This window comes from Drosophila simulans, chromosome 3L (assembly GCF_016746395.2).
Source record: "Drosophila simulans strain w501 chromosome 3L, Prin_Dsim_3.1, whole genome shotgun sequence".
Classification (NCBI taxonomy): Eukaryota; Metazoa; Arthropoda; class Insecta; order Diptera; family Drosophilidae; genus Drosophila; species Drosophila simulans.
In genome coordinates this window covers 9199250-9211639 of record NC_052522.2, presented here as the reverse complement: position 1 = coordinate 9211639, position 12390 = coordinate 9199250, and the positions used below count along the sequence as shown (strand labels likewise).

At 41.4% G+C, this 12390-nt stretch overlaps 2 protein-coding genes across 2 annotated transcripts; one reads left to right on the top strand and one right to left on the bottom strand.

Annotated features, from left to right (window-relative positions):
• The first annotated feature begins 71 nt into the window (after positions 1–71).
• LOC6737415 lies at positions 72–9862 on the top strand. Its single transcript, XM_016169879.3, has 6 exons — positions 72–814; positions 5785–6016; positions 6158–6302; positions 6457–6577; positions 7552–8228; positions 8287–9862. Exons 1-6 carry the CDS (start codon positions 735–737, stop codon positions 8895–8897), a joined length of 1866 nt encoding a protein of 621 aa, XP_016031175.1. The 5' UTR covers positions 72–734; the 3' UTR covers positions 8898–9862.
• A 374-nt stretch (positions 9863–10236) lies between these two features.
• On the bottom strand, positions 10237–11503 carry LOC6737413 (heat shock protein 27). The gene has a single exon (XM_002084215.4). The coding sequence runs from the start codon at positions 11339–11341 to the stop codon at positions 10700–10702; it is 642 nt and encodes a 213-aa protein (XP_002084251.2). The 5' UTR covers positions 11342–11503; the 3' UTR covers positions 10237–10699.
• Between the last annotated feature and the right edge of the window lie 887 nt (positions 11504–12390).

Here is a 12390-nt window from a genome sequence, read left to right as displayed (position 1 = left end):
AGTGAGTATTACTTTTAAATTAACCTGTTATTAAATTTTATTCGCATAGTGAGAGCTTTTCCCTTGAGCCCAGAACGGTCACACTGCATGTGACATGTTTCAATTGTGTAGGCGCAGTCACACTGGTCGCGTCGCTCGTAGGAATCGTGTAAGGATGTGTCTCCGTGTTTAGCTAAATAAAATACATAAAATATATGTGCAACTCTTAAAAGCATAGCCATTTAGCGTAGAGTAGTGGAGCGAACAGCTCGTACCGGGCCAGAAACAACAAATTAACAAGCAAACGCACTAAAGTTTGTCGCGCATAAGCGGAATAAAGATATAATAATAGACCAGCTACCAACACAAACAAACACACACACGGCCAGAAGTTCGTTGGCGTTGAAAGGGAAAAATAACGAAATGAAAGGAGAATAACAGTGCAATAGATTCGGTTTACATTGTGCAAAAAATCGAAGTAGCCCCTGCCAACAGGGTCGCTAAAAATAAAGAAGGCGACAGCCTCTGTTTATCGTTGGGAATAAACATATATATGGCCAGCGGAGGAGAATCATAACAAAGGCGCAAGACTAGCCAGCATAAAAGACAAAGGAGCTCTCTCTCCCGACGCCACCCCCTCCCATTTTGGGGTTGAAAACCCCCCCTCGCGTTGCGTTGCAGCATCGCCCCGACTATGCGATACCCTGCAATCTAGTTTATAGTGCTATAGAAAGAGAGAGAGAGTTACGAACAAAATGCCTTGCGACAACGCCAAAACCTCTTCGGATATCGAGCATGTGGATTGGAATTCCGGCCAGCACTATGCGAATGTCAGGTGAGTTTTGAATGCCCTTGATATGGCCGAAAAAAAAGGAACCCTATAAGTTATTCAAGTACACCACAGAACAGCAAAAAAAAAAAATAAAATAAAGAACGAAAAACGAGAAACAAAATAAAATCAAGTGCAAGCACGCAATTGAAAAATCGTGGGATGGTTGACATTCTTCTTGGCATTGTCCATTGTTTATTTATAGCCAGGAAACGGACATGATTTAAATGTTTGATTGTCCGTCGCTTGGGAAATCGCAATAATTAAGCTCTCAACGCAGGCAGCAAGTGCTAAAAATCAAAGTGTGTTCTTTGCGCACAATAAACAAATCCAGCTGTCCATACTAAGATCAGAAATAATATAAAAAACGAACGCAGATAAGATATGCCCCTTAATGGTAATGAAAACGAAAATAACCCAGTTTTAAGCAGCAAATGATTCATTCTACACTCAAAATGTTACATATGTTGAGATCTCAATCGCCGTAATCCCCATCTAACGCCTTTTAATGACACTCATTAGGCAACAGTTAACAACATTGACTTGTACTTACTTACCATACTAGTTCCATGCCGATCGGCAACTTCGATTGAAATGCAAATATGGGCACTGCGATGCTGGGAAGGTGACAAGATCTTGACGCGAGGCGCCAGCTGTTATCTGTTTAAACAATTATGGGTTTATAAATTACCCGCGATTTATTTATATTGCAATCTGACGTGACAGCGGGGCATTGACCATGCCCATACTCTTACGACTTTTAATGAAGCTAATGAGGTCTAAAATGAAGATAAATCATAAATAAAATTATATCTTTTGATGAGAAAATTCAGGCATTCAAGCAGTTCTCTATTTTTCTCAGTTCTAATTATTTGGTATCAGTATTTGTTTTATTTTGAAGTTATTTTGCCTCATAAACTTTACAAAAAGATATTGTATCTTTATTAGAAGACACTCATTCTAGTTATTCATCATAATTTTCCGTGGAAAGCTCGTAAATAAGCATATTTACTCAAATGCATTTGAATGTTGAGAAATGTGAGCGGCTCTTGCGTGGCTATAATTTATATAGGTATGCTCGTATTTTGTGAAATACAGACCGTTCAACACCCTCGATGTCAGTCTGATGAGCCTTATCATCCGGCCATCGCAAATCTAATCTGTCGCCGGAGTGAGTAAATGTGTCTCACTCTGCTGTTATTTCAGGTGTCGTTGTTGAATAAACATTGGCTATTGTGTCGGCTTGGGCAATTACGATCAAATATTTGCCGAGCATCGTGAAAATGTAAAAATGGAGCGTAGCGAAAAACAAACCATTGATAAGAAGCGGCTTTTCTCCAGCTCGCAGTTTGCATGGGTTTTCCCAAGCAAAGGCAAAGTGTATTCACACACAAACATACAAACATTGCATATGTATGCAAATGTATATTTGGTATAACTTTTGCATTAATTGCCTCGAACTTAAACCAGTTGGGTTTTGAACTTAAAAATAAGTTTTACACGCAGAGAGCGCCCAACAAAAAATAATGCGCAAATTATCAAAAAGCATTCGAACAAAGCAGCGAAAACAAAGCGCAAAACAGTTGAATTGGACCCCGCCTGACTCCGATTTCTCCCGCTTCCCCCCTCGCATCCAACCCTTGGAAATCGCACCGAATCATCCGGTTCCCTGCGCCATGCGAAGATTACTTGTTTCATCTGGTCCGGTGGAGCTGGCGAGGGCGTGGCCCGTTCCGTTGTGTTCGGGCGTGGAATTTAATAAAATGCGCTAATTTAGTCGTAATTACAAGTGGGCACGGGTGGTAATAAAGTGCTCAAAAGAGACCCAAATCTTACGCAAATATAACAAAATGCCACCCAAAGCGAATTTATTAAACGACCCTCGCATAATTAAGCGATTTAAGCGTAATATGGTATATAGACTTAGTTATCAGATTCAGCGTAATTAACAATTATATTCTTACTCATTTTCAGTAAGTGTTGTAATTCCTATAAAAAATCTTGGCTTTCAGTTTGAAAACAGTTTCGTTTTCATATTACATACATTCATTTTCGACTCTCTGTTGATAAACAAATTTTCCCTCCTTTATCAGCTAATTATAAACAACATTCATAACGATAGTTGAGCCGTTTAATTCTCAGAAAAAAGATAAGAAACGAATCTAAGTTCAAATTAGATTAACGAACGTAAATATTTGGTTACCGAAAAGTACACGATTCCGGGGAATTCACAAATTTCCATCGGAAGCACTTTCTTCTCAGCGGCAGCAGCAAAAAGTGCCGTTAAACAAACAAAAAGCGCAATGATGAGCAGCGGCGAGTGCTTAACTGCAGCTTGCACTTGAAACCTAAAACCAAAAAACCGAGAGCGAAAAGGTTTTTATTTTTAGTTTCGCTGAAATAAAGCACCTGCCCGTCGTTCTCTCATTCACCTGGTAATGCGATAGCGATTTCAATGTGTGTGTTATATACATATATATATACCCTTTTGATATCGCCTAATCAAATTGTGGAGGGCAAAAGCAAACAGAATGAAAATGTGCCGATCAATAATAGTGTGAGAAATCTTAACGAGAGCTAGCTGCTCTTTTGCTTTTGTGATCGACAGGAATTTGCATGTTGCTTACTTATGCATTCAAAGTGACATTTCCGTTCTAATTGAGTTCAAAATTTTTGTTATTTTCAATGTGGAACAGGCAATTTGCTTGCGTTTCCAAAAGGAGCCCATAAACGCCAAGTCATGAGGCTGTTTCGGTTGAGTGCTTCCAAGTTGCTAGAGGTGTGGAAATGGCCAGCCGGCGACTGTCTGCCGTCTAATGAAGTCGTAAAACTTGCGACTTACGCATGTCCTTAACTTGCCAGAGCAGCCAAGAAAGGATAATGGGCGGCCATCCTTTTTTGGATAGACAAACATGTGTACTTGCGGCCGTGTACTTTATGGAACCGCTCTCTGCGGTGTAGCCCACAAACGTGCCCTGCGCTCCATCGATCCAAGGCCAGTCGTCGATTGGCCCAAAAAAAAAATATATATGCGGGGCAAGAGCAAAGTGGACGTGTCCAGTCCATGTCCCTGACCATGTCGACAGCCACAACAAATGTGCTGGCAGAGCCTTCGACTGTCCGCTCATGTTCCGACCTGTCCTTTCCTGTCCTTCGCCTCAATCACGCACTGACTGCCTGAACTGAACTCTAAAAACTACAGATACAGACGGACGAACAGAGTACAAAGGTACTTGGAATAGTGCAGATTGGTTGGGAAAAGGGGGTTTTGGGAAGAGCCATTCCACACTGAGGCGAAATAAGTGGAAATTAGTCATTGATTGCTGCTTTTTTCCAAATAAAAATCTGATACATTCAAAAGTATTCAAATTATCAGGAAAAATACGTGTTTCATCTGCGCTTATAATCGCTTAACAGTAATTCGAATCATTTTTGGGAAATATTTTAGCAATAATTGCGGTTCTTGATAATCTATTTCATCAGAAACATAAGAATTCAACTTCTGTGAAGCAATATATAATATTCATAATATTCATATTCATATTCATACGTTTTCAATTTGTTTCTCTTGATATGCAAGAGATGTTATAGTTCAGATATTTTAATTAAGATATAAAGATATCCCTAAACATCCTTATTTTCCTCCGTGCACCTCGTGAGTTGGAAAGTAAAAGTTTTTCGCTCCATTCACTCAGCGTTAGTTAGATTATATACTCCGCTCCTAACATCCAGATACCTCGGCAACTACTCGCAGGTGCCGCCGAGTGGGCGTTTGGCGGCCATAATGATAGGGCGGCCCACGGAACTAATTGCCTTGGCCATAAACCAGCAACACACCAGATTGCCGCAGTCCAAAGGGAACCACATCAGAACTTAATTGATATGTGTGAACGTAAATGCATGTGTACGTTTCGCGGGGAAAGCACAATGTTCCCACATTATATTTACTTAAATTACTTCTATCAATTTTTTAAAACTGCAAAAATGCAGTAATAGAACAATTAAGCTGTTTCAAAAATTAGCTTTTGTTATCTTCAATCTATAAAAGCAATGTCTGTCCGTTAATTACCACGAAATTTAAAAAAAAATTAAGCAAATTAATATGCACACCATGAGAACGTGAGATTTAATGATAACTACAGCTGTTGTGATTCATTGAATACACTCATTTTCCCATTCCATTCATGCTGAAAAAGTCAATGACTTCTTTTCAATTTCACTTGCAACAAACTGCATCGGTGCCTCACTCATCACTTATTTAAATTCACGCTTAATAATGAATGGAAAATGATGGCATCATGCGATATGATTTCATAAATGCACACGGAAAGTTTTTCATCAAAATGTGTAAAAAAAAGAAGAAAAAAATGTCGTTAAGATAAGTGCAATTCTGACACATTTATGCGATTAGCACACACTTAATGACTTACCTAATTCGATTATACTTTTAATTGATGTTTTGATTATAGCGGGAATAGTTAGAATGATTGCATTGCTCATAAGAGAACTTATAAATATTCATTGGCTGCGTTTGCCAGTTTAGTTACATTCGATTTTTATAAGTTATGATCTAATATTTTAATTACACGTCATTATACGCTTCAATAGCAATTGATTAATTATTTAGAGCATGCATGACTAGTTGCGATATTAAGTAAATACAACAAATTTGGATGAACCTATTGGATAACTTATACGATTTATTGCTTTTGTGACGCTTCTAATGTTAATAATAGAATAAACTAGACTTTGAAGCAAAAATTATATCTAAATGCTATAGTTATACTATCTTATACTTCAGTTAAAGTAATATGACCTACATTTTGCCATTTTATGTGGCAGTTAGTTATAAATAAATATGTTTACCTATTGATCAATATTAATACAGATTAAAAAGCAAGACCCCTATGCTATGTTGCCCATTTCTTGGATGAACTTTGTTGAAAAGACTCTAATTCTGCTCTAATCCCTTCCAGATTCGGTTCGGGCAGCAGCCAGGCATCGCAGAACAGCGGCGACATCTGCCGCATCTGCCATTGCGAGAGTGATCCGCAGAATCCGCTGCTCACGCCGTGCTACTGCTCCGGCAGTCTGAAGTACGTGCACCAGGCGTGCTTGCAGCAGTGGCTCACCGCCTCCGAGACGAACTCCTGCGAGCTCTGCAAGTTCCCCTTCATCATGCACACCAAGATCAAACCCTTCAACGAGGTGGGTTCATCTCACATGACACATTTTCTTATTGAATGCCACCTAATTTATTTCACTTTGTCTTTGCATTGTTTGGCTTCGGAATCGATTGGATTGTATTGGATTGGATTGGCTTGGACTGGGTTGGGTTGGCAATTGCAGTGGCGCAGCCTTGACATCTCCGGCATTGAAAGGCGGCGGCTGTGCTGCTCCGTGCTGTTCCACTGCGCCGCAGCCCTATGCGTCATCTGGTCCCTCTGTGTGCTCATCGAGCGGGCCGCCGACGATGTCCAGCGTGGCCTAATAGGTACACTTGATACTTGGGTTCGGTCGTCAGGTCGATTAACCGCTCGGCGAAATCCGTAATTGTATAATTACCTGACCTGCCCGAACTCGTGCTCTTAATGTGCCGACTGTTTATTCTTTACGGATTCTAATTACCTATTTTCTCGCCATTTCAGACTGGCCCTTCTGGACAAAGCTGGCCGTTGTCACCGTGGGCCTTACCGGCGGAATAGTCTTTATGTATATCCAGTGCAAGGCATATCTTCACCTCTGTCACCGCTGGAAGGCACGCAACAGGTCAAGATCATTAGTTGGTATTATGGACCATTTAGCTGATTAATCGTATTCGGATTCCGATTATTAACTACTGATATACTACACCAGAATTAATATGTCAAGCTGGCAGGGTTTAATTAGTTAATTAGTTCCATATAACAAAGTCGAAGTATTTTGCTTTAGCTAAAATTTAGATTTCAGTAGTAATTGTAAATGTAAATATACTTGGATTGGATTTCACTTCTATTATATTCAAAGGAATCTTTCGCAATTTGCAACTTTATAATGTGAAAAAATGCATACAAATGGGGAGATGCCAATCTCGTTACGTTAAACAAAGAAATATTTAATTTCTATTCGACGGAGACAATCATAAAACCGTATTCTAATCGGAATTTTCTATTCAACATCCCATTGTTTGAGATCTTGTTAATAGTAGTCTGCCATTTAATTGTACTCGTATGCGTTTCCGATTATTACGCCAGATTTGGATTTGCTTATTAAAGGCATTCTCATAAAAGATTAGGTGTAACCCTATTTAAATGAATGCTTTTCCTAGCCTTACACAATGGCGAATTATCCATTCACAGTATGTGTAAATCAATATCGTCCAAAGCAATAGGAGAATATTGTGTAAACAATGCAATGAAATCTCTAAAGTTTATTTGGCGAAAGATTCGATTCAATTGGTTTAAATACTTCAAATATTATTTACTATCTTGGGTAAACAATGCTATCTGTTTGTATTATTTTACATAAACATTTTCCCTATTTTAATGCAAGAGGCGTGATTTTCCAGTCATTTGAGAGCTTTTCTGATTACACAAACTTCGGGTCAATGAAAATGTTACTATGAACTCAATTATGCGAAATATACTGTATGGTTCTTTAAATTAATTAGCATTAATTAAGAATACATCAAGTGCAGGGGACCTGGTTTGGAAAATAATAATAATATTTCACTTTGTGCTGATGATGTAACAATTGTCTTACAGAATTCTACTGATTCAGAATGCCCCAGAAAAGATACATCCAGTGGTACCTCCATCCCCAGTGGCCGCCCATCATCAGCACTTCAGTGAGCCACTGGCTCATGCCGGATCGACGAGCGGTGCCGTGGAAATCAATGCCAGCGGTGCGGCCGGAGGATATTGTGCCCACGAGGCGAACTGTGCATCAATGGATAATGGTGGCGGCGGTGCAGAAATGGGTCTACATCAGCAAATGCAGCGCCTACTAAACGCCTCGCCACATCATATGCTCCAAATGGCCGCAGAACTAGAGGTACCGCACAGCAGTAGCAGTGCCTGCACGCAGACGGAGGACGGACATGGCCACCAGCGGCACCAGCAGATGCAGCAGAGCGGCCAGCAATTGGGCCAAGTGGCTGTGGCCGCCAACATCGAGTGCTCGCAGTCACAGCACAATTACGATCGCGACTGGGCGCTCGATGATGTGGTCTCGCAGATCTCATCATTCCGACCCTGCCCTCAGGGATCGGGCAGCATGACGCCCTTCCACGACTCCATACACAACGTGCTGGAGCACTCGGAGGGCTCTAGTCGCGGCTCTGCTACGGATCTGTGCGCCGGATCACGGCAGGATCTCAGTGCCAGCGGCATTTCCACGGATACAGGCCGCGAGCATGCTCTGCAACTAAGCAGCTTCAGTGGTGAGTGGCTGTTATTATTATATAATTATAAATTTCGCTAATCCATATTTGCTTGCAGGTAGTGGCGAGCACAAGGCACCCTCGATCAGTTCCGGAGTATCTCATGCGGTAGCCAACGGGCTAGGCGGATTTGTTTACAAGCCGCACCAGACAAAGCGCTACTCCAACTCGTCCATCTTTCTCGAGAACCGCGATGTGCTGAGCGATCAGAACAGCGTGGGTCCCGATACTGCCGTACATCCTTACGATTACAGCACGCCGCCAAAGATCGACTACCGTCACTCTGGGATAATGGGCGTGGATTTGCCCATTGGTTGCTGCACCACTGATTGCTTAGGTGGTCAGCCGACGAAGGAGGAACTTCGTCGCTACTCGGATCCCAAGCTGAAGCCCGGCGAAGCGGATACCGTGCTGGATATCGACCTGCCCACATCGCCACTATCACCACCTGCCGCCTATGCCAGCAGCCAGCAGAAGCAGCGGAATTCCCGTCAGCATCCACATCCGCTTGTGATCTCCTCATCCTTTGACCGCGGAGTGAATGGGGTCAGCAGCAGCAAGAGCAGCAGGGGCTACGGTCCCTCGGACGCCCAGGTGGATCGATCGCGGCTCAGTTTCAAGTCGTTGCCAAATCTCAGCAGCAGCTGCGAAAGTCTACTCCAGAAGTGAATGGAGTATCCTGCCCAACTGATCTGATGTGATCCACTATGATCTGCGCGCTCTCTCTCCCCCCAATAAGCTCTACTCTCAAGTATTCACCGCTGGTCGACGGAGACCCCGAGATCCACATAGAAAGTAAAATCGAAATACTATTTTTTATACCGCACACCAAGGGGCTTCAAAAGCCAGATCGTGGCCAGCGGCCCAACAATCCCTATGTTCTCCTCTTTATATAGCAAAGCCCATAAACAATTTGAGACTGCAATGATTAACACAAAAAAAAAAAAAAAACAAAAGATAAAGAATATTGTAACATTTAGAACCAGGCAGTTTGAGTATATTGATTTAGTGGCTAAATCGATGTATAATTTACCCTCTATTCGTGTACTGCTATTATTATCCAGCCTCTCCGATCCCATACCATATACATATGTATGTCCACTAAGTTGTCCATGCCAAAAAGCCCAGAAACCAACCAGAGACAGTAATTATTTAGTCCATGTGTAGGATGTGTTTTGTTTCTTAACTTCTAAGTCAAATGAAATTTTAAAAAATTGATCTGTGATTAAGCGTCATTGAATATACATACATAACGTGCATAAATGCAAGCAAAAACATATTGACAGCAGCCGCAGCAGTAGGAAATGCAGAAAAATATATAAAATACATTTTTACTTAACATCAACTAAGATAAAACCAACAACAGCAACATGACAACCACTAAAAGCTTTTTCGCGGTTAACAGCGAAAGCTCCACGGAGCCGAGAAAACTGAGATATATCCGTATCTCAAAACCCAGCTGAGAAATATGAATGAAAGCCGTTTTAGATATAGATATAGAATTAACAGTAAATACTTATGATCGCTACAAGTTACGAGCATAAAACAACCAATATGAAATCAGAACGGGCAACTAAATTTTTTATTATGTATTAAATATTTAAATAAATATGTGCAAACAATTGATTAAATTATTTAAAAGTGGTTCTTACCTTGGATTTTTCTTTCAGTGTGTGCGGAAATGCAAATATTTGCCTGACGTTTGTCAAAATGTAATTGAAAAACAAAAATCATTCCCCATTTCCATGCTCATATTTCTGAATTGTGCAAAATCATTACAAATCATCTTTAAAAGTAACAATCGTCGACAAAGGTTAATCAATTTTGGCTGACCATTTAATTTTCCACAAGTCCAATTCAAGGACAAGGACAAAAGAAGTACATAAAACCCCTTGGAAGTGAACGACACCCAACAAAAGCCGGTTTACCTGAAATGCAAATACATGTGCAAACTCGAAATAAAGAAGCGAAAAAGGGGAGAAAAACCAACAAAAACTCGACAGCTGACTTCTTTTCGTATTTTGTATTTATTGTATTCGTTTATTCACAAATGAAATGCAAAATTCTCCCGAGTGTTGCGCCTGTTCTTGTTACAAAAAGTATAAACTCAAAGGGAGCAATGAATCCTCCAATTGTTTAGCCTAATCATACACACTAAAATGTTTTTTTTTTTTATGCATTATGATAAATGGAGTTTAAAATCACTTAGTCTAGGATGTGATGATGATGATGTGTGTGAATGTAATACATTGGGTGTGTTGTGATGTGTCCTTTTTAGTCTTGCTCTCTCCGAGCAGCGCGGCAACACTCCCGTTTCTTCTTTTAAATTCTTCTTTCCCTCGTGCTTCGCCAGCGAATCTCGTCGTCTTCCTCCTCTTCACGACTTCTTCCTCTTCTCGTCTTCTTCCTCTTCTCGTCTTCTTCCTCTCCTCGTCTACTTCCTCTCCTCGTCTTCTTCCTCTTTTCGTCCCTTACTTGCTAGTCTCCATTTTCTCGCCGCTGCCATTTTCGGCTTTTCCATCACCAGCCTCGGGTGCCGGTGCCTTGACGCTCAAATGGGCAGGCCCCGTTTGCTGGATCTGGACAATGCGCTCCGACTTGGCCTGCTCCTTGCTGGGCGGCGGCGGGGCCTTGAGGGTCAGCACACCGTCGGATGAGACGGTGGACACCACATCGTTGGGGTCAAAGCCCTTGGGCAGGGTATACTTGCGCACAAAGTGACGCTGGATCATTCCATGGCCGTCCTCGCGCTCCTCGTGCTTGCCCTCTACCACCACGGTGTTGTCCACCACCTTGACGGTCAGCTCTTTTGGCTTGAACTGCGACACATCCATGCATACCTGGAAGCCATCTTTGCCCACGGCGGGCAGCAGAGAGTTTGGACCTCCCGACGCGCGACGTGACACTTGATTGTGGTGGCCATGGCTCCTCTCGTACGGCGAATAACGACGACGACCCAGTCCCAGGGTGTTGGGCAGCATCAGGCGACGCGGATGGAACAGATCGTGGGCATGGACGCCAAAACCGAAGTCATCCTCCAGAAAATGTCCCCAGTCGGAGCGGTAGTCATGATCCAGCTCCCGGGCCAAGTGCAGCAGTGGTACAATTGACATTTTTGATTTTTTCTCTTTATTCACAAATCCTGTCTAGACAAAGGAAATTTTTTGCTTTTTCGTTTTTTTTTTTTTTTGAGCGAAGTTTCCTTCAACGTTTGCGTTCAATTTTTCAGTTTAGACTGTGCTCGGGCGACGTTGACGCTGGCCTTTTATACTGACGCTGGGCTCACACACACTAGTGCATGGCAACCAGGGGCGGAACTTTAATAAAATGATGGGGGGTTGCCATCTTCGTTAGGTTTTGCCTCCAGAGAAGGTTTTCCCTATGATCCCTTAATGCAAATATTATAATTTTTAGATATAGGGAAGCAATTGTTAGCCTACCAAACTTAAAATTTAACCGACCTTTAAAAGCCCCTTTGAATACGCCCCGTAATTCAACAAACAGTTTTCTCTCGCATCTTCTGGCTCTTTCTAACACAGCCGGCTTTTCATAGAGAGAGCGAGAAAGAACCAGAAACTTCTTGACATTTCTTTTCTGGGAGTTTCTCTTTGCGAATAAAAAGCATAAAGAACAGTTAAAATGCAGTACATATGTATGAGTGTACATGTACGTACATATATATGCAGATATATTTATTTAAAGCGTTTTCTTCTCTTATCGCGCTTTTTAAACGCTGTCTTTTCAGAGTGCAACGGAGCTTGTATTTTCATTGGACAAGTGCATTGAACCCTCGTCTCGCTTCGTGCTGCTCCTCATGTTTGCCGTTCTTTTGTTTGCTGCAAACATTTTTGCAGTTGCCTTCTCCACTGCTTCGCGAAGTGGGAAACGGGGCAATTGAAAATTTTGCAAGTTATTTGCTGTCTGTTGCAAGTTTCGATTATTATCTGTATATGAACATACATATGTGTATATAGAATCTTTTTGTTCTTGGTTTGCCAGTTAACCGAAATCCTTACTACATATGTACATAAATACAACTTATGTATTTCCATACCTACATATTCACGTATGTATGGAAATATGTATGTAATTATTTGCAGTAACATACAAAAATGAAGTTCAATTTATACGTGTACATACTATATATGTATGTACGTACAGC